The sequence below is a fragment of the Mustela nigripes genome, chromosome 1 (genome assembly GCF_022355385.1).
Source record: "Mustela nigripes isolate SB6536 chromosome 1, MUSNIG.SB6536, whole genome shotgun sequence".
Taxonomy (NCBI): Eukaryota; Metazoa; Chordata; class Mammalia; order Carnivora; family Mustelidae; genus Mustela; species Mustela nigripes.
This window is the reverse complement of record NC_081557.1, coordinates 4,220,020-4,242,201: the sequence shown is the minus strand read 5'-3', so window position 1 is coordinate 4,242,201 and position 22,182 is coordinate 4,220,020. Positions and strand designations below refer to the sequence as shown.

Sequence of the window (22,182 nt, the reverse complement as noted above, 5' to 3'; positions counted from 1 at the left end):
TGGCAACTGGTGTGCGAGGTTGGGGGTGGTCTGGGGGGACTGAGCCCTCCCCTGGGGACTCCGACACTGACTCCAGACATTCGGTGTCGGGACTGACGGAAGGAGTAACAGGACATCCTGCCGGTGTCTGAGAAACGGAGAATGCTGGGCGGAAGGGAACTGCCACATGTGATGTCAAAGTGTCCGGAGGGAACAAGCAGTTTTCTTTCAGCACGTCATGTGTTAGGACTTTCTCTCAGATTCTTAAAAGGGCAAGGTTTAGGCTAAGCTGTGTTTGGGGAAAAACCAAACCAAACCCCAGCCCCAAAAACCCAACCGTCTCGCCCCGATCACAGAGGTGGTCGAGCACAGAGAGAGAGAGAGTCACTTTGCACAGCTACAGCCCGAGGTGGGGACACGCTGTGTTTAGTTTTATGTAGTTTTCAAATGGCATTGGCTCTTCACCAGCAACAGAAGAGCTGTTTTCTCTCTTTTTAGTCGTCTATGTAGCTGTCACCTCTGGGCAATACACACTGGCTTGATACACAGCCCTACTTGGCCTTCCCTTCTCATACTGAATTTCCTCCAAGCTGTATGGGCTGGCGAGAGACTCTCCAGGGGTCGTGCCCTTTCCCTAATTTTCAGGCTTCGGCTCAGTATCCCTGGCTGCAGCCAGAGTCTCCTGGCCCGGCCGTGCAGGTCCCTCGCCCCACGTGAGCCTGGGCTCCAGGCAGCTCCGGGGTCATGCCGGTCCCGACCCCAAGCAGATGCTCACCTTCCTCCTGGCCGGGACATTCTGCCCGTGGATCCGAATAGTTCCGGAGAATCCTGGCCGGGACATTCTGCGCGTGGATCCGAATAGTTCCGGAGAACAGCATTTCCTTTGCTCCCTCCACACCTGCGCCCTGCAGCTCCCGGTGTGTGCTGGGATGTGGGTGTAAAACGCGTGCTGGTTTCCAAAAATTTGGTGCATACCAAAGAACGCAGACGATCCATCGTGCTTATTTGATTGCATGTTGAAATGACAGTAGCTAAAGGATAATCAAAATAAATTTTGCCAACTCCTTCTCACTTTTTAAAATGTGGCTCCCAGAAAATGTTAAATTTCCGGCATGGTCTGCAGACATTGCCGCTGGCAGCTCTCAGGACAGACGCAGAGGGAAAGCCGCCTCCCAGGAAAGGGTCACGAAGCCCTGTTTCAGGACCCCCACCCCCCACCCCAGGGGTGATGTGGACGCGGCTCCTCTGGCAGGTGCACGTGGGTCCCAAAGCACAGCCTGGCAGACCCCCCCTCCCCATCCAGTGCAGGGCTCTGCCTCCGGCTTGCCGCCACGAATCTCTATCCAAAGGAGCCAAAGGGGGATTGAAATGGTGGAGAATTAAGTGTTTTTCTTCCCCTCCGTGGTTCCCCGTCAGAATTTGCTGTTCCAAACACAGCTCTAGGAAATGCCAGTGGCCGCGGGGCTCCGTGCTGACCCCGCTATGCTCCTGAGTGAGCGTTCTAAATGGGCTCTAAGGGGCGGGGGCGATTCATAAACACGGAAACATGACCGATACGTTTCAGCTACTAAGTTAATTACAACAATGGAAGACATTTGAAGCTTTTAATCCTCTTTGCTTTTCCAATAGAACCAAAAGAGAGCCAACTTAATAACTAATCTTACCTGCTGGTTTCTGCAAACTCGTTATTTTAACCATATTTTAACAAACAATAATAATATTAGAACAGTAATTAGGGAGAAATTAATTGGACAGTAGAGCTTTCCCACACTCAAATGAAAACACATAAGAACCGAGGTCACTGGCAGGCACAAGCATGAGCCCGCTGCCCGTGTTTCAGGGTGGCCTGAGGGGAGCGGAGAATTTGTGTGACTCTGGGAAAACGTCCGCACTTGGGAATTCCTCAAGGTTTTCTGTACTTTTCTGGAGATTTGAAGTTGTATCTTAGCAGCCCATCTGGAGAATTTATTTCAAAATTCTTTTAGTGAAAAATCATTATGCTTTTTAGGAGGAGAAGCCTCCAGAGGAAAATTTCCAAGACAGGGTGAAGGCGAGGGAACGGGCCGCTTCTTCCCCAGAGCCTGCCGGCACGGGCAGTGTGGACAGTGCTCCCAGAGTCGCCGGGAGCCGCTCTGTCCCCAGGGCCAGACGGCCACCGTAAGCTGCGTCCCGCACTTCCTCCAAAAGTGGGCCTGTGATCGCTGAGACCCTCACCGAGACCCTCACCGAGACCTCTGAGTAGATCCCCCCGGCCCCCGGATGCAGAGGGAAAGCCTGACCTTAGTGACACAGCTGCTGACCTGGCCCGGCCTCGTGTCCCTCCAACAACCTTTCTAAACTACGCATCCCTTTCTCTCAGAACATTGAAACGAGACCTGCGCGCATTCCACCGTCCCCACACTAACTCTACTCAAGCTTCAGGCCTTTGGACTTGAACTCGATGCGGAGAATCTGCGACAGGCACCTCCCGAACTCCTCCAGGATCATCTGCTCCGCCAGGCCATCGGGGCAGCGCGCCTTCTCCGCCTCTTCGCCCTGGGCCAGCAGGCAGGCGCACGCGGCCTCCACCACCTCCCGGGAGATGCACGAGGACGAGCGCCTGGCGGGAACAGAGCAGTTACAGGCCGGGCCCCCGTGCCACGCCTTAAGTACCTGATGGGTAAGGGGACGTCCTGGTCACGGGATTTACAGCGGGTCACCGGTGAAGTCTAATGCCAGCTTCCTCGTACCGGAAACCTTGACCATACGCAGCATTTTGCCTTTAGGAGTGACCCGTCCACCTCTCGACTCCCCCGTCACCGCAGGGTCTGAGGACGGTCCGGAGGAGATTACTTGCAACCTGCAGGGGCTCCGGGGTGACAGTATCCAGCTCGGGGTCCGGGCAGGGGTAGAGGCAGGTCTCTTGGGTAAGACAAGGTCCTAGAGAAGCGCCGGGCAGCCTGCTCCCAGCTCCGGCCCCGGGGGCACCTGAGCCCTCAGAGGCCAACCGCCCTGAGGACTCGTCCCCGTGGAGGGGTGCTGTCGGCACAGTCCCCCCCCCCCCCCCCCCCCGAAGGCCCCCCCGGGGAGCCCTGAACAGCAGGACTCTGTCGTGCAGGACTGGCCGAGGCCCCTCTGAGCTCGAGGGGCAACGTGGCTTCGCTCCACGGCTGCCCACATCGCGCTCAGACTGCAGGAATTCAGGAAAACTTCCCCAAGTGCTGGCAAGTGTTGGAGGACGAGAGCAGACACGGGGGTTGGGATGGGTTAGAACCTCTCTGTGCAGACACGAGAGAACATGTCCGCTCGCCCGTTCACAGACGGTGAGGCCGTGTCCGGTGGACTTTCACTGGTGAGGACCCTGCACGCCCAGGGACGAGTACCTCTGGTGTCTCTGACCAAATAAGCACGAACTCGGCTTGGCAAAATGATATGAATTCGAGACATCTGGTACTTTATCATGAGAGCACTCAAGGCATTGAATTGAAAGGAACTTTTTCAAGTGGATAAACCAAATCTAATACATAGTAAAATTATCGCCCAAGCTTTGAGATCCGCTGGGCTTATAACGTGGCCTCAGCCCAACTCAGTGGGGCGCTACCCACCCAGTGTGAGGCACTTCACCGCCCCCGTGGGAAGGAGCGCGGCGGGCAGGCTGTCTCCCCACACGGCCGGCAGCCGGTCAGGTGCCTGCGGTCCAGAGATCATGCCCTCGCTGCCCGGGAGCGCTGGCCCATCGGCGATCCCCACAGGGCCCCTCTGCTTGTCCACAACGTGGGTAGATCTGTCCGTGAGGACAGACAGCACAGAGCGGTCTCCGTGGTGGGGGCCCCCGTGGAAACAGCGAATAGAATCTCAGGCTGGTCCAGCAGGGGAGTTGTCACCTCGTCCCCACCGCTCCTCCCCTCACAGACAGGCAGACAGACAGACAGACACACACACACACACACACACACACACACACGCTCTTTCCAGTATATAGACTGACTTTCTCAAATTAACCTCTGTTTCCCCTCTTCGGAGGGTGGGTTCACAGTACCTACCTATCTTGTCTGAATTTTGCTGGTCCTGAGAATTCAGCTGGTGACAACTGATGGCTGCCTTCAGACCCTCCAACCTCCATAGAGTTGGGCATGTTCATTAGGGTTTTCCGTTCTGGGCTTTCTTCATAATTTTTGCAACCAATGCATTTGCAAATAGAAGAACACATAATTTTGGCCTGGTAACATAAAATGCTTCAATAAAATTAGACCGCCCTATAAGTCACTAAAAAACAACACATTCTATTTGGACCTTAAAAAACTCTGTGTGTGTGTGTGCGTGTGTGTGTGTGTTTAATCTGCAGTTTTCATACAGATGTGGGGAGGGGGTTTGGAAGGCTGGCGTGCGAGTGTGGGCGTGAGTCCCGAGCAGAGGGGGGTCAGCGCGCTGCCTGGACTGGAACACGGGTCCTAGGATCCCAGCAGACAGCTCTCAGCTCACCCCCTTTACCGCGTTTCGCAGATACTGTGTTTCCACACATGGGGGGCTTGTGCCCCCCGTGCCGCATCCAATAAGCCCGTTGGCACAGGTTTTCCAATGGTCTTTGCTCACTTCGTGGCTCTGTGTCTCATTTTGGTATCGCTCTCAATATTTCAAACTTTTCGTCACTCTTATGTTTGTTCTAAGATCTGTGCCCAGCGACGGCAACTAAGGTCATCAGAGGACGCTCAGTATTTCTGATGAGGGAACGTGTCTTGTCTCTTAGACTTTGTGCCACTGCACGCCCAGCGGAGTCCAGCGTCCACACACCTGCACTGGACCGGCTTGAATGCAGTGTTTGCTTTCTTGCGGTGCCCTGGACCCGAGCCCATGTCATGTCCCAAGGGGGGCCTGTGTCCTGCTGGCTCTGCTGTTGCAGGGGATGTGTGGCTGGGGAGAGTCTGAGACCCACCGAGGGCCTGCCTTGCGTGGCTGTCCTAAGGGAGGCCCTGGCCACTTGCTTGTGGGGGGAACTCGGCTTCTTGGCACAAGGCAGCGTGTCTGGAAGCTAGGGCCTCCCCCTGGCTCAGCTGCTGGGGGAGGGGTCCCTCAGGGATGCACATCAAAGGGTATCTCTTGTGTTTTACTCTGCCCCCTGGATTTTTTGAGCAAGAGGCCCTTCAGGATTTCCAGTGGACTCTCAAGAGCACAGGACACCCACCCCTCATGTGGGCTGCTGCCTGGCAGAGGCTCAGCCTCCGGAAAGTGGGTGAAGATCAGGCAGAGACGCTGCAAGACCATCCGAAGCCTGCTCCGTGGTGGGGGGGGGGGGGGGCACTCACAGCTTGAATCCTGTATCTTGGCATGACTTGGGCCGCATTTCCAAAACCCTAGCTGGGGGGAGGCTGGGCCTGCTCACTCAGAGCTTCCAGCACATGTCCCCAGAACCACGAGGACTCTTCTCAAGCCTGACCGTCTGGGACAACCTTGTCCAAATAAAATTCACAGATCGCCCTCGAAGACCGCAAGCACACCAAGGGAGAGCCTTTCAAGGAAGGGCCCTCCCGGCCCTTCACTGCTGGGGCCTGCGGGCTCTTTTCTCTGTCCGTCCCTCTCCTCCAACACCAGGAATGGAGAGGGAAGCTGAAGGGAGAGAGTGAGCCCCTGCACGGCCAGTGAGTGTCCGGGAAACTCCGGCCTGGGAACTGCCCTGCCCTGCTGTGTGCTCAGCCTGGAGGCCCTGCGGTCCACTGTGGTCTCGGAGCACCAGCCTGGGGATGAGGCTCCACACGGAGGAGGCAAGGCCCACCTCTGGGAGCCCCCGACCTGCTGCCACGGAGCGGGCCGGGCCACGGGGCAGGAGCCTCTGCTGGGCGCTCATGGTGGGCTTGAGGCAAGCAACGGGCTCCTGAAGGGGCCCCGGAGTTATCAGCAGGTGCCCCTGCGCCCGGGCCGGGGCATCTCACCTCGTAGCACTCACAGTAGTTCTTCAGGCAGCCGGAACGCCGGCAGTTACAGCCCTTGTTGTGCCGAGGCTTCACGTCTCCCAACCTCCCTTTCCCGATTTTTGGTTGGAAAGCTTCTGGATTCCTATCAAGACATGCCTATGAGACAGAAAACACAAAACTCCATCAAAATGTACTTTATTATGTAAAAATCTTGCTCAGTGAAAGGTATCTCCGTTGTCTGCTACGTTAATCCATCTGTAGCTTTAGGATTCGTCACAGGACACAAAGGACTAATACTCAGCCATCGAAAAGGACGACATCTCACCTTCTGCAACCATTTGGATGGAAAGAGAGGGTGTTATGCAAGCGAAATAAGTCAAATGCAATGATCATATGATCTCACTCCTATGTGGAATTTAAGAAATAGAACAGAGGTGCATAGGGGAAGAGAGGGAAAAATAAAATAAAATAAAATAAAATCAGAGGAGGAGGCAAACCCTAAGAGACTCTGAGCCCTAGGAGAGCGACTGAGCGCTGCTGGAGGGGAGGCGGGTGGGGGCTGGGGTCACTGGGTGACGGGCACGAGGGAGGACACGAGATGTCACAGAGCACCCAGATGAGCACTGGCTACTATACGCAACTGGCAAATCCCTGACCTCTACCTCTGAAACTAGTAATATATTATTTGTTGATTAAAGAAACAGAGGGAAAGCAAAAAGAGAGAGAGAAAGCATGAGTGGGGAGAAACTGTAGCAGACTCCCCACTGAGCACAGAGCCTGAGGTGGGGCTCGATCTCTCGACCCTCAGACTGTGACCTGAGCCGAAACCAAGACTTGGACACTTAGCCAACCGAGCTCCCAGGCACCCTGTATCTCAAGCACATTTAGACACTTTTAGAATGCATGTATTTAGTGGAAAAAATATTACCTTAATGGCCTTGAACCGCTGGATTTCATGACGTAGGTTGTTGCAACAATTGTTACAGTTGCAGTTGTTGCAGAAGTCCCCGCTGGCGAAGCAGTCACAGTACCTGGGAAACGACAGCACAGCGTGTCAGAGGCGCGGCGCGTGGGGACAGCAGCACGCGTGGGGACTCAGCCGGCCAGTGCGCTGGAGGCCGCCGCAACTCTTATTTAGAGACTCTGACTCCTTTCGTGTGAAAGCTAGAGCACCTGGGTAGATGCTGTCCTGGGACTGGCGGGGAGAATGAGAAACCAGTTCAAGCCCCAGCCGCGGCCGTCCACTGTCCCCTGCGCCTCGTGCCCACGGACACTCTCCCCAGAGCGCCCCGCCGGCCCTGGCCACCCACACACGCCCAGCCGAGCCCTCTTCTTGGCCAGACCGTGACTGTCCATGGAAACGAATGGGGCCTGGAGGCCGAACCTGGCTTGGGTTCGATCTTCCTTCCACTCCCTGTCGGCCTGCGGAGGAGGAGACGAATGGGGAGAAACCGCGTGCGAGGCCACTGCTCTCCGACTCTCTCATCGTGAAAGGGTTGTTTGTGAATTCGGAGTCTACAGAACAGCTTTTAGCCCAATCTCTCCCCAGACATGTCCACTGTGCCCTGGGATTCCGGAGGTCCTAAAGGCACAGAATGGGTTTTCCCGGAAGACCTGTCAGAGTCTGTGGCTACGACACCTGCCCTTGGACTGTCCAGGAGGGGTGCGTGGAGACCTGTGGCTTACGCGGGTTCAGCATGGGCGAGGATAAGACACTTTCCTCAACTCACGTGTAACTTCAACGTTGAGACAAGGACTCCCAGTACTTTCCCTATAACCTGCACCCCAGAGAGGCTTCCGGAGTTCATCGGCCACTCCGCACTCCCGCTTGTGACAGGACAAGACCCGCGCCGCTCTCTCGGGAGGGCATGAGTCCCTGAAGGGAGCTTCAAACCAGGCCCCCATGTTACCTGACAGAGGCGATGTGTCAGCGTCCTGAGCTGGAACATGGAAGTCGTGGCATCTAACCTGCCCGTCTCAAGGGTCGCCCAGGGGAGCTCGGGACATCACACGGATGTGTCTCCGGTACAAGTGTCGTGTGACGCCAGGAGGGCCCATGGCTGGCAACACGGTAGACTGCACGTTTGTAGAAACCTCACTGTTACAGAATTCCTAAACATTTTTCTTTCAATATTTATTGTCTGAATTCTTTTAAATAATAGAGTAAAATACATGTCAAGCCAAGAGGAAAGCAAAGGAGATTGTCAGAGATGAAATAAAGAAGAAACCGTGAATCCAAAGGGGAGAGTTCTGTAGCTGCCAGTGTCATCCTGGGGCGCCCGCCGTTCCCGGTGACCAGAGCCCGCTCCTGCGGGAGCAGAAGACCAAGTCTGGGCTACCGAAGGTGAGAGTTGCACCACATAAAGCAAGGATCCTCAAAAGACAACTTCCCCACAAATCCCCTTTGTAGAAGCACTGGGGATACATGCCCCTCCCAGGCACAGGGGGAAACAGGAGAGCAGCTCAGAGGGCTTCCGGAGCAGTAGGATGGACAGTGGGATGGGCAGAAGCGGGAAGAGACGACAGAGGTTCAGAGGCTGGAAAGCAGAGGGGAGAGTTATGGACAGCAGACTGAAGTGCCCCGAATCCTGGGCTAGTGGGAGAGAGCAAGGAAGCAGCTCGGAACACTCTGGACTCGGTGGTTCCAGGCTGCTCTGGAGTGGAGTGGGGGAGGGTGGGAGAAGAGAACTGGTTGAAATTCTAATGAGGAGGGAGCAAGCCCCCAGGTCCTCCCCTTGCCAGCACACTCCTCTCCACCAGCCCCTGCGGCAAGAGACTGAAATGACTCTCTGGGGCAAGAGGACTGAGGGCGGCGCTATCACAAGGAGCCCCAGGAGGAAAGGTGACTGTTGAGACCCACAGCTTTCTTCTACTTGGCCCCTGGAATCCTAAGGCTGCATTGCAAAAGCCTTCCCTGGGGATGCCGACCAGCCCAAGAGCGAATAGAGAGAGGAGTCCCACAGTGAGGTTTCCCAACAGATGGCTTAGTCTTACCACCAAGAGTCCGTGGGAAGCTTAAGTCTCGTTCTTAAATGTGAGCGGAGTGACAGCCAGAGATCCACAGACATTTCGGGAAACCTGACATAAAAGACAGAGGCCTAAAGAAACAGACTGTCCAGAGAAAGGAAACTGCTGGACAGATTAAGAAACAAGAAAATGGTACTTTACAAAACAGAGTATAAAAACGATGTTCTGGAAAATAAAAAAGTAATCACAGAAAGGATTATCTTAACAGAGGATGTGAAAACTGGAGGAAAGAAGGAGGTCCAGAAAGATACAATTTTGAGAAGTAAGGGCAGAAGATGATTGAGGAACATTTCTCAGAACTAAAGGGCATGAGTTTGCAGAGAAAAAGGACTGCCAAGCGGCGAGAGAGTCCCAAAGCAAGATACTACTGTCCAGTTTCAGAGCACGGGGAACCAAGACAGGCTCCTCCTATCGGTTCCAGATAGAATAAAACCTGCTTCACACAAGGAGCAAGAACAAGAATTATGTCAAAATTTCAATAGCAGGGGCGACTGGGTGGCTCAGTGGGTTAAAGCCTCTGCCTTCGGCTCAGGTCATGATCCCGGGGTCCTGGGATCGAGCCCCACATCGGGCTCTCTGCTCAGCGGGGAGCCTGCTTCCTCCTCCCCTCAAATAAATAAATAAATAAAATCTTTTTAAAAAAAATTCAATAGCAGCACTGGAAACTAGCAAACTCTTCAAATTTCTGAAGAAAAATTCAGCATTCAAAGCTGAACTGAAATTGGAAATCCAACTATGCAATCCAAAACAAATGGGATCCAGGCACCAGGCAATCGAACTTGGGAAGGAAGCAAAGGAAGCCCTTGGTGTGGTGGCAGAGGGAGAGTCCATGGTCGGGGCTGGTGTGACAGCGTCTAGACGGGGACAGGCGCGCAGCTCTGAGAAACACTTCCTCCATCAATACAACTGAGTATGTAGCAGGTCTGAGCGTGATGGAAAAACAGCTGTCTACCCAGAGGGCAGTTTAGGGTTAAATTAGCGTCATGCACAAAGGAAACCCAGTATCAACTATGACCTCCAGGGAAACGATGCAGGAAAGTGCAGGAAAGGAAATGAATCACGGTCCAGCAGGAACGGTCCAGCAGGAAGTAGCGTTTTCCCAGTTGTGATTTTCCCAGTTGTGAAACAGAAACACTTACTACTGATCTAACCACATGTGTCTGATGTCTGGGGTGGGAGATGCGTGGGGAAGGGACAGCAAAGCCCGCGTCTCCCACGGTACGAAACCAAGAGAAGATGCCCCCACTGAAAAGTCAAGAAGGTAGCAAAGCAGGCTTGTTATTTACATATGTGGAGACAAATATTAAAAGAGTCTGTTTAAGGGGCGCCTGGGTGGCTCAGTGGTTTGGGCTGCTGCCTTCGGCTCGGGTCATGATCTCAGGGTCCTGGGATCGAGCCCCGCATCGGGCTCCCTGCTCCGCAGGAAGCCTGCTTCTCTCTCTCTCTCTCTCTGCCTGCCTCTCTGCCTACTTGTGATCTCTGTCTGTCAAATAAATAAATAAAAAAAAAAAAACTTTAAAAAAAAAAAAAAAAAGAGTCTGTTTAAAGAGTTGAAAATTCCTGGAGATCAGAAAATAAGGGGCAGTTGTCAGGGAGCTACCATTCTTTGTGACAAGTCTTATATAATTCCTTGGCTTTTAAAACTGTGTGAGGAGGCGTGTGGCTGGCTCAGCTGGTGATGCATGTGACTCTTGACCTTGGGATTGAAATTTGAGTCCCACGTTGGGCGTAGAGATTATTTAATACTAAATTCTTTTAAAAAGATAAAAATTAAAAAACTCTTTGTGTGTATTATCTGGATAAGAATAACTAAATTAAAAGTGAGAAAGGATAAACTGAAAGACAGAGAAATCAGATCAAGGCACATCATAAAAAGATGAAGAGATTAAAAACACAGAAAAGAGGTTAAGAGGAGCGGTGCACAGCTGGAGGGGCTAGCACACGGCAGATCAGCATTACAGGACAGAAGAGAGAAAAGGGAAGAGGCTGTGGAATGAAGATACCTGTGAGTGTTGAAAGTTGTGGGCCCTCTGACTTCAGAAGCATAATGAGCCCCAAAAAGATAAATACAAGGAAAAAAGACAGAAGGAAAATCTTAAAAGCCCCAGAGAGGAAAGATAGCTTATCTAGACTGACAGCTTACTTCCTGCTAGAAATAATGGGAGGGATGCCTGGGTGGCTCAGTTGTTAAGTGTCTGCCTTTGGCTTTGTCATGATCCCAGAGTCCTGGGATCGAGCCCTGCATTGGACTCCTAGCTCAGTGGGGAGCCTGCTTCTAACTCTGCCTGCCTCTCTTCCTGCTTGTGCTCTTTCTCTCCCTCTCTCTCTGACAAATAAATAGATAAGATCTTTTTAAAAAGAAAGAAAGAGAAATAAAGGAAGAAAGGAAAAAAGAAAGAAAGAAAAAGAGAAAGAAAGAAAGGGATATAGTAAAAACAGTATCTTCAAAGCTCTGAGAGGAAAACCAACAATCTAGAATTTTATACCCAAACTATGCTTATTTACCGAGGTTCACTCCAGACACATTTCTTCTCTTGTTCTACATACTTTGGTGATTGGCTTGATTGATTCACACTTGCCCCTCTACTTTTTTAAATTTTATGTTGAAAATTTTTAAATTGCGTTTGCCAAACCTAGTCTGTCTTCTACCCTAAAATGCACATTTTCTTCTTCCACCAACGCCGGGAAAGATGATCTACATCGGCTGCTTATCCTTCCTCGTCACCCATCACCCTTCCTCCTACTGCACCCCGACCTTCTTCTCTGCCCCACCGGCTCTCAGAGGCGACCGATGACCTCCTTGCTGGAGATACAAGGACCTCCTCACTGCACGTCTGTCTCAGCAGCTGGGACTCTCTCCTGTTCCAGAACCACAGTCCCAGCTTCCCGTCAGACATTTCTACCCCCAACTCAGCATGTCTGGCCTTAACTTGTGATCTCCCACTCCACTCTGCTCAAGCCGGGCTCCCTCTCTGCGTCCGTGGTGCCGTCCACCACTAACAGAATCCCAAGTCCCTTCTGACTGTTACCACCATTCTCTCTTCCCCCATACCTGAGGAGCTATCAAGTTTACCAATTCTGGCTCAGAAATGTCTTTTTTTTTTTTTTTCAATTTTAGCTTTATATAAGTAAATCACATTTGTTGAATAAAAGTTTTAGATATAAATTAGCAAAAAGAAAAAAAAATTACAATCACTCAGAATCCCACTCCCTAGAAATGATCATTTGGTGAACGTACTTCAGATTTTTTCTCTAAAACTATACATACTGAAATAAACATATGTTGTTTGATTATATATTATATACAAACAAAAACAAGATCATATTCTAAACATTGTTTCAACGTGTTTTTATTACTTGTCAGTATTAGTAATCACTCTAACAACTGATTTTTATTACTTATCACTATTATGAGTGTTTCCCATGTACATAGATGCAGACACTGTTTCAGTGACTGCACAGTGTCCCCTTTTACAGAAGCAGCATAATTCAGTTAATAATTCTCTTCACACTGAACATTTAGATTATTTTATATATTTTGGAATGTAAACAATATTACGCCAGTGACATGGGCCTCCTTTCTGTTCCCAGAAGCCTGTACCTTCCCTCTCTTGCCACAGGGCCTTTGCATGGGCCGTTTCCCCTGTCTAGAACATCGTTAGCCACCCACTTTCAATCTACCTCCACCTGATTAACTCTCTGCATCCAAACACTCCTCCTTAGGAAGGTCTTCCCTGGCTTTCAGACTTGGTCCTCTACCCCTCCCCCTCCCCGACACCCACTATCACTCCTTTACCACATTTTCCATATCTCCACTCTGACCTTTACCTATATGATTGTTTTATTCATGTCCATGTCCCACTTAGACTGTGAGTGCCAAGAAGGCAGAGACCATGACTATCTTGTTCATCTCAGTCTTTCTCATTCCTGAAATCACAGAAATTAAGAAATATTTGTGGAATGAATGAGTAAATGTATATCTGAAATAATCTTAAGTCTCTGTTTTGGTCTACCATCCCTGCCTCAGTTCAGGTCTTTCTCGCCTCTTCTATACTCTTGTGATAGCCTCCTAATTCACCTCACTTTCAACTTCCTCTACCTTGCCATCATTGCTAAAACATATATTAGCAAAAAGAAGCAAAGAAAAAACTAGAAACAGAAAACACAAAATAGTGATTCCTGGGTGGCTCAGTGAGTTAAGTGTCTGCCTTTGGCTCAGGTCATGGTCACAGGGTCCTGGGATTGAGCCCTGCATTGGGCTCTCTGCTCAGTAGGGAGCCTGCTTCCCACCCCCGACCCCCACCTGCCTCTCTGTCTACTTGTGATCCCTTTCTCTGTCAAGTAAGTAAATAAATAATCTTTTTAAAAAAAATTTGAAAAAAAAAAAAAAGGAAAACACAAAATAAGACTGTGCATTCCTGGTGAGAATGAAAAATGGTATAGCTGCCATAGAAAACAGAGTGGAAGTTCCCCTAAAAGTTAAAACACGAGGGGCGCCTGGGTGGCTCGGTGTGTTGGGCTCTGCCTTCGGCTCAGGTCAGGATCTCAGGGTCCTGGGATCAAGCCCCACATCGGGCTCTCTGCTCGGCAGGGAGCCTGCTTCCCCTTCTCTCTCTGCCTGACTTTCTATCTGCGTGTGATCTCTCTGTCTGTCAAATAAAATAAATAAAATCTTTTAAAAATTTTATAAAAAAAACAAAACAAAACAAAACAAAAAAACACGAACTCACTATATGATCCAGGGATTCCATTTCTGGGCATCTCTAACCAAAAGGATTGAAAGCAGGGACTCGAAGAGATGCTTGTCCACCAGTGCTCATAGCAGCATTAGTCACAGGAACCAAAAGGTGGAAGCAACCCACAAGTCCATTACCAGAGAAAGGGCTAAATAAAATGTGGCCTGTATGTACCATGGCGTATATTCAGGCTTGAAAAGGAATGATATTTTGACACATTTTGCTACAGCAAGGAGCAACCAGGATGCTGGGTGAAAGATGCCAGACAAGAAAGGACACATGTTGTACAGGTTTTCTCATATCACGTCCCTAGAGTAGGCAAATTCAGAGACAGAAAGTAGGACAGAGGTTGCCAGGGATCGGAGAGAGGACAATCGCTACTTCCTGGGTACAGAGTTTCTAACTGGGATGGTGAGGAAGTCCTGGGAACGGTGGTGATGGCTGCGCAGCCTGGTGGGTGTAATTAATGCCCTGAATTGTACATTTAAAAACTGTTACAACGGTAAATTTTTTGTTATGTACATGTTACAAAAAAACCAAAAACAAACCAAACATGAGGTGTACAAAGTATGTACAGAATGCCACCATCTGACTGAAAAAAAAGTTATTAAGTTATTTATTAACTTAAATAAATTTTAAAACCTCAAAAAGATAAGGTGGTACAAACCAGTCCACATATATCAATAATGACAAAAGGTATGCAAAATGGATGAAAGAAGTCTATTAAAAGACCTGGATTATTAGATTTGCTTTTTAAAAAGCCCCCCACAGTCAGCTTACGGAGGACATACGGGAACTAAAAGCAGCACACAGAACGTGTGTGCAGAAAGAGGCGAGAGGGAGCGCGCCTGCTAACCCCAGCCCGAGAAAACACGGCGGCAGCGCGAGTATCAGCCAGGGAAGAACTCGAGGCCAAAAGCAACAGGAGACACAGGTGTGTCACGGCTGATGGAAGCGTTCACCACCAAGACACAACAAGCATGGGTCTGCGTGCCCTGCACCACAGACCCGATACATGTGAACCAAAACAGAAGTATAGGGAGACACAGGCAAATCCCAATGAGTCAGTGGTCTGAACACACTTTTGTCAAAAACAGATAAATCACACAACATCTAAAGAGCATTTATGAGATTTAAGAAACAAAATGAACAAATCTGACCTAACGCACAGTAAATACATCCAAGACATAGAGAATATACATGTTTAAGTTAATATATCTTAAAAATCTATTGAACATTAAGTCATAAAAAAGAAGACTTCATTAATTTCGAAGCATCCATATCCTATAGACCATATTGTCTAATCACGATGTAATCAAAGTAAAAAATTAACAATTAAAATGTCATTTCAAACATATATCTACATACATATCTGATACTGGGAAGTGTGACCTGAGCAACCCGTGGGTGAAGACTGAGTGACAGCAAAAGTGTCTCATACCAACACTTGTAGATGCATTAAAGCAGTGCATGGGGCTAATCTAAAGCTTTACAGGAATTTCCTAAAAAATAAAAAAGAGAATAAATAAGCATTAGCACAAAAAGCGAGCAAGACAATAGAGTAAAATAAAACAGGTGTGCTGGGGAAACAGTGAAGGGCAAACCTTAATATACCTCTGAAATGGGAACCAGAAATCTTAAGCAAGAAATCCAGAAAACCAAAAGCAGATGCCCTGAACAGACTGACAGAACAGACAGAAATCCCATGGAGAAGATCAAGAGAGAGGAAAGAGAGAAGCAATGACAACAGAAGCTTGGAAAGCGTGCACGGCTGTAACCGCTGAGAGAGACGATTTTTTAAAGCAACATACGAATATATAACAGGAATATACAAGTAGATTTAAAAACTTAAGAGAATTCAACAATCTTCAAGAGAAATGCAAAATATCAACATGGGGTGCACCTGGGTGGCTTAGCCAGTTAAGCGTGTGCCTTCGGCTCTTGTCATGATCTCAGGGTCCCCGGATCGAGCCCCGCGTTGGGCTCCCGGCTCAGCTGTTTGTTTCTCCCTCTCCCTTTGCCTCTTGCCCTGCTCGAGTCTGCTTCTCCCTCTGCTCCTAACCCTGCTTGTGCTCGCTCTCTCTCAAATAAATAAGGAGAATCTTAAAAAAATATACCAACATGGACTCCAGAATAAATAAAAACTTAGAAAAAGCAACAGCAAAGAGAGAAAGTGACTGGGTAGCTCATCCCCGTCTTCTCCAGCCCACAAAGACACCCGGCCCTGGTGGTTTTACAGGCAGTGGGCGATCACCCTTCAAAAAACAAACACGGGCTCCCCTGCCCAGACTTTCTCGGAAGCGCCACAGAAGAGGCTGGGGTGGGAGGAGGGAAGCCTGACAGCGCACTGGATTGGGCAACACAAAACGCTGGTATCGATACCACAACCACATTCTCGACATGTGGGAAAGGGAAATCGTAGCTCTACCCGGCTCCAGAAAAGTTGCAAAGTCCTAGGCAGAATATTAGAAATCTGGAACCAGATCTTGCAGTGTTTACAAGGTAAAATTGGTACATCGTGATCAATTTGGGTTCAATCCCTAGGCTACAGGGTGGATTAGCATTGGTATATTTATTGTAATAGAACATATTATAGGATTAAAAGGAAAATAACAGCGATCATTTCCATAAATGCAGGAAAAAGACTTTGATAAAATTGACCACTCACTTACATAAGGATAAAGCAGAATGCCTGATTAGGAACAGAAGGACGTGGAAGGAAGCCTCCTCAGCGGGAGGCAGGTTTGTGGCGGAGAAGCAGCCCTTCGGCAGGAGCTACTCTCCCCGGACTCCAGCCGAGCACGTGGGAGGCTCCACTCGGGGACATTCCCCAGCCTCCCACCCAGCCTGGTCTGAGCACAGCATGAGGTTCTGGCCTGGGCAGTGTGAGTGGAAGTGATTCGGGCAGGTTCTGGTTATGCCCTGGAAGGGGAGACGCAGGCCTGCACCCTCTTTTCTCTTCCTCCGTGGCTGGAACGGAGGCGAGGGCGGGGGCTGGGGAAGCATCGTCCCCCCGGGGGCGGTGGGGGACGGCAGAGCAGCCGACGGGACCGACACACGAAGGAGATGACTGTCGGTCACAGTCTTTGTCCAACAGCCTCTAAAAGCATTAAGCACAGAGGGTCTCTCAAAAACCTACTGCAAATTTCTCACTTCGGGCAGGGCAAGGGAAGGTTAGAAGTATTACCAGGAAAACCAGGAGCAGCCTGGCGAGCGCCCAGCATGGCAGAGGCTGCGGGAGGGGCCGTCACTCTCAGGACCAGGAAAAGAGGACAGAGATGCGGAAAGAAGTCCTGGCCCCCTTCGCAGTCAGGTTGTCAAATACGATGGTGCAGGACGTCCACACACGAACCACTGAGAAGTGGGGTCCATCGTGGAACAGCGTCAGTTCCCCAGAACCAGACCCACCCAGACATCAGACCCTGAGAGCCGACAGGGAACGCGCTGCACATCGCTGCGACGATACTGGTGTTCTGCGATCAACCGTGCCGGGAAATTAGTTGTGTATATGGGGGAGAAAATGAAATTCGATGCCTCCCTGACGCCATTCATAGAAATCAACCCCAGGTGCACAGAGGCCGCAAAGGAGAAAAGCAAACTCTAAGACTTCGGAACAAACTCGAACAGCACGACCGTTCAGACCCGGGAAGTGGCTGGATTTCCTGAGCGAGAAGCAGCAATAGTGAAGACAAGTGACCATTCTGGCTGCATTAAATTTGAAACTTCTGTCCACCGAGAGTCACGCTCCCCGTCAGCCGTGTGTACTGGGTGCCCAGCAGACATCAGATCTTGGGCGCGGTCCTCATCTTCGTGACAATTCCAGCTGTCTGTGCCCTTTCCTCGGGGGCAGAGCGCTGTCTAAGTCGAAAACCCCTGTGCTGGGGCAGGACATACAGCGTGGTCCCTGAGCGAACTCCCACTCCCTTTCTTACCACTACTGTGGACTTGCCCCACTCTGTAAAATGGCCTTCCTCTCCGAAAAGGCCCAAACTGCTCTGTTCATGTTGGCAGCAGCAAGAGAGCTCGCGGAGCACCGTCCTCTGTGGTCTCGGGCTCCCATACTCCACGGACTCGGTGGACACAGACCTCAGGGTTCCAGGTCTCTGGTGGCAGAAAGTCTGACTACCAACGAGCTGAGGGATCAGCATGGATGGTGACGTCTGGGAACACTCTACAGTCCACGCTTTGTTAGATCCACTGTACGCAGTCTACGTGTTCTTGCTCAAGGGACGTGCACTGTCCCCTTCCGCAGTCCACTCCTGCCATTGCCTAGGAGACCACTGCCACTGCCACCACATGAGGTCTGGTGGCCCCTCTTTTGTCTGGAAACACACTGAAGCAGCATGACTCTGCTAAAGGCGCTGTCCTCGAGGTAGAGCGCATTTCAGGGCTGGCAAGCTGGCAGCATTCCAACCTCTGGGTAATCGCACTCCAGGGCTCAGCAGGAAGGTGAATGTACTGTCCACTGTCCACGCGTATGCCGTGGGCCCAGGCACGCTGTGTCCTACAATTAAGTCTTACTGTGTTTGAAAAGACCTACGACGACGTGTGTTCTAATCTTAGTCTTAACTCATTGGCCATCATGACAACTTCTTTAAAACGCTTTAAAACATGGGTATTAAATATTTAAGACCTTTCGAGATGCATATTTGAGCCTGTAAAATATTTAAGGAAACCCCTTCAAGGCCAAGAAATAAAAGAGAAACAGAAGATCAGAGGAGTGAGCCACATCGAAGCTGAGGCCGACAGCCGTCTTCGGCATCTGCTGACCCCAGCGACCGTTGGCTTTGCTTTTAGCGGCTGCACGGGGGCGGTGGAGGGAGCGACACCCACAGGGATGGCAAACCCTTCTAACAAGTAGACTGTGCCAGCCATTGCTCTAAGTGCTTTCCGTGTACCCACCCGAAGCCTGGAGCCCGCCCAGGCAGGGGCTCGGCTCCAAGAGCTGCCCGTCAGGAAGAACAGTGGAAGGTCCTTACCCGATGGTAAGTGCTCTAGGAAAACCTGTCCTAGGTAAGCAAATGCATCCATCTGGGCACTGGCTGGGAGGAGGGGGCCCATTTGGGTTTGAGAGATCTGAATTCATGCTGTGGGTCCTAAAAAAATACCTTAGGGAAACTTTTGAGTTGTCCAGATTGGAAGTGCCATCAAGGCCAAGCAGTGGCAAACACAGTTTCTCTGCAGGAACGCACCCTCGGGTCAGCCTGGGAATTCCCGCATAGCAAGCCCCAGTGACTATAACTTACAATTTTTAAAAATTCACAAAATACATGAGGTAACAAACAAACATAATGAGTGAAAAATCAAGAGAAGAAAACACCAGAATCAGACAAGCAAAGACTTTAAATATTAGAATTACACGCTACTGGGTATGAATTAAGTATTTAATATTTTTAAACATCAAAGAAGGAATCGAAAGCAGAAGTAAGAATCAAGAGACTAGACAAAATGATCACCCAGCTTTGACCTTCTAGCCCCAGGATTCTGGTTAATTAACCTGTTTAATCAGAGACAAAAGGCCATTTGAAAAACCAGTATTAGAGACTGCCCGGTCTATGATTAAAATCTTGATTTAGACTTGATCAGAGTGAAGACACTGTGGGTAATATAAGCCTCCTGACAAGTCCCGCCCAGTATCTCAGCAAAAACGGAATTGGAACGAATACTTAAAGAACTTTGCTTGGATTTGCTAACATATTTCAGAACCAATTGAAACTGTCCTGGGAAACATCGCACTCGTAGAGCCGGTGCCTCCTCCCAGAGTCTCCCAGCGTGTGCCCATGGCACGGGAAGAGACCTCCCTCCGGCCCTAGAGCACTCCTCCGCACGCTGCGAAGTTATGCCCAGAGATCTGGCGAACCATACCTATGTCACGGCCTGTACAAGAAAATCCTGTTACGAAAGTGGCTGTCACAATCAGTGCTTTCATAAACTAATTACGAAGCAAATCCATGTTTAAAGTGTATAAAAAATGTTAAGACTCTCTCTCTCTGCCTGCCTCTCTGCCTACTTGTGATCTCTGTCAAATAAATAAACAAAATCTTAAAAAATAAATGTTAAGAAAGTCCTATGTAGTGGCAGCGGAAAGACAGAAGAGAACTGCTTGAAAAATCTTTAAAAACTTTTTAAATACTGGGCGCCTGGGTGGCTCAGTGGGTTAAGCCGCTGCCTTCGGCTCAGGTCATGATCTCGGGGTCCTGGGACCGAGTCCCGCATCGGGCTCTCTGCTCAGCAGGAGCCTGCTTCCTCCTCTCTCTCTCTCTCTGCCTGCCTCTCTGCCTAATCTCAAATAAATAAATAAAATCTTAAAAAAAAAAAAAACTTTTTAAATACTAAGTTTTCAATAAAAGATAACAAATGCTTATCTACTTTTTTATTAAGTTTACATCAATACCATTTTCATTACACAGACTAATTTCATTGCTTCAAAATAATTCCCAGCTTCTGCTGACTCAAGACACCACCAGAAAAGCTGCAGTCCGTTATCTAATGCTTTAGTGGGACGGGGGTGGGGGGGCGGGGAGCAGCCAACCAGGGCGGCTCCAGCTCTGCCTGGAGAGGGAGGGAGGGACACGGGTCAGAGCGAACACTCTCTCTACGGCAGTGACAAGCTGGGAGATGACCCCCCCGAAAGCCTGAAGACAGACGTCATTAAAACTGTCGCTTCGAGGGAGGAGTCCAGAGAATGGGAGGCAGGGGCCAGCGCTCGGACGTCCCACTCAATGTGGCTGCATCATTGGTGTTACCCGTGTGCACGTGTCACAATAATGAGTTTCTCTCTCCGTCGATGGTCAATTAATAGTCACCCCTCTTGACCTTTATCCTATAGATTCTCCCAATAAAGCAGGACAATTAACCCTAAGAAAACTATATTCCATCACTTTAAGAACACAATTTAGTTCTGGGGAGATGAAGAGTAAAGAAATCCGAAGGCTCCTCCTGGTCATCACGCACGTGCTCACGGAGCAAGCGATGGACAGTCCACTCCCGACACCTGCTCCCCGCCAAAGCTCCCAGGCACTCGCACACAGACGGCGGCCGTGTTGTCGCCAGCACACTCTGCCACCGAGAGACCTCGCGGCAGGCTCTGCTTGGGCGGGGGTGGGGTGCGGTGACATCACCCCCTCCTCAGCTTTTCCGCAAACAACTTTCCGGAGATCACTGGGTCCTCAGTGGTTGGCTGATGCCAACAAACCCCGACAGGCTGATCGGGACGCCCCGGGGGACTTTCTGGGAACACTCACATCCTTCCAGTGCCCACAGCGCTCCAGGCCCCTGGCTTCCCAGCACAGAGCTACCGAGGAAGCTAGAACTCTGGCCCGATGGTGCGGCGCTGAGCGTGCAGTCGGAGGTGCGGGTCCCCAGGTCTGCCGCGAGGGCACTAAGCCTCTACTGCGGCCCGGGCGCTTCTCTTGAGGCGGAGCCCGTGGCCCACAGAGACGGCGCCTCCTTCCTCCGGACAGCGCGGGCCGCACTCCGCACCTCCTTTTCCTTTGTTCCAACGCTGACCACGCCCGCCTGGGATGACTGAAGAGTGCGTCAGGCACCTGCTCACCTGGAAAGCGGCTCCTAGGCCAGTAGCGATCTCCGTGGCCTTCCATTGTGGGGTCATCAATAAGTGAGACCCTTCTTGGAGCCCCACCTTACTTCTGAGTCCTTGGGGGGACCTCTCTCCACCCCCCAGTGACTGTCTGTACCCTGCTCTAGGCCTCACCGGTCTTCTGGTCTCCCCAGTCCCAAAACACAGCTGCACCTCGGCAGCCCCGTTGGACAGGACCTGCTCCCCTCCTGGCTCCGTCCTCCCGACACGCAACCACCTTGTCCTCCGCCGCATCGGTCGTCCCCGGCTGGGCGGGCCACTCGGGCTCGGCAAGGTCACGCGGTCCAGGCTTCGCCCTCTGTCTTCCTTCCTCCTCACCGGAGCCGCGTGTTAGCGGAGCAGGCGCGCCCGGCGTTCAGAGAGGCGTGCGGCTCGCACTCACACACTAAGCCAGCGACCGCTCAAATGCTTTCACACAGCCAAGCCTAGTTTCCAGCATTGCTTTTTAAAAAATGAATGTGTCTTTACAGTGAACCGAGTTTCTCAGGTTTCTGGATTTGGACCCACTTGTGTACCCCCAAGTCCCTGTCCCATCAGTGGAGCCCTCAGTGACTTCAGCAGGACTCTGCAAGGGAAAAACCACGTGGAGACAGTGTTAGCCATCAGGACGGGGATGTGTGCCCCCTCCAACTGTCCCTCTAAAGCTAGGCAGGCCCTCAGGGCAGACACCTGGCAAAGCGGAGAGCCGGGCAGACGACACAAACAGCGCCCCCGTGTGGCAGGCCCGGAGGGGTACGGGGGCCACCTCCTGCGTCAGCCACACCGCCCACACCCCCGCCCACAGCTCTGCCACAAGGCCAGCCCCACCATCCCCCCACCGTCCCCCCACCGAGCCTCCTGCGAGCCGGCATCCCTGGGGGAGAACTTTTCTGAGAAAATTCACTGCTGAGTGAATATTACCAGTCCACCGAACTGGTACAAACTAGGATGCGGCAATGTCCCAGTGAACGCC

General features: G+C 50.9%; 1 protein-coding gene across 1 annotated transcript in view; it reads right to left on the bottom strand.

Moving 5' to 3' along the window:
- Window positions 1-1,830: 1,830 nt before the first annotated feature.
- The window catches only part of TESMIN (testis expressed metallothionein like protein), a 37,689-nt gene continuing 17,337 nt past the window's right edge, over window positions 1,831-22,182 (bottom strand). Inside the window, exons 7-10 of the mRNA XM_059399561.1 lie at window positions 6,796-6,898; window positions 5,886-6,023; window positions 4,002-4,177; window positions 1,831-2,578 (exon numbers count right to left, since the gene is read on the bottom strand). Coding sequence (XP_059255544.1) covers window positions 2,386-2,578; window positions 4,002-4,177; window positions 5,886-6,023; window positions 6,796-6,898 — 610 coding nt within the window. The 3' untranslated portion in view covers window positions 1,831-2,385. The remainder of the gene's footprint in view (window positions 2,579-4,001; window positions 4,178-5,885; window positions 6,024-6,795; window positions 6,899-22,182) is intronic.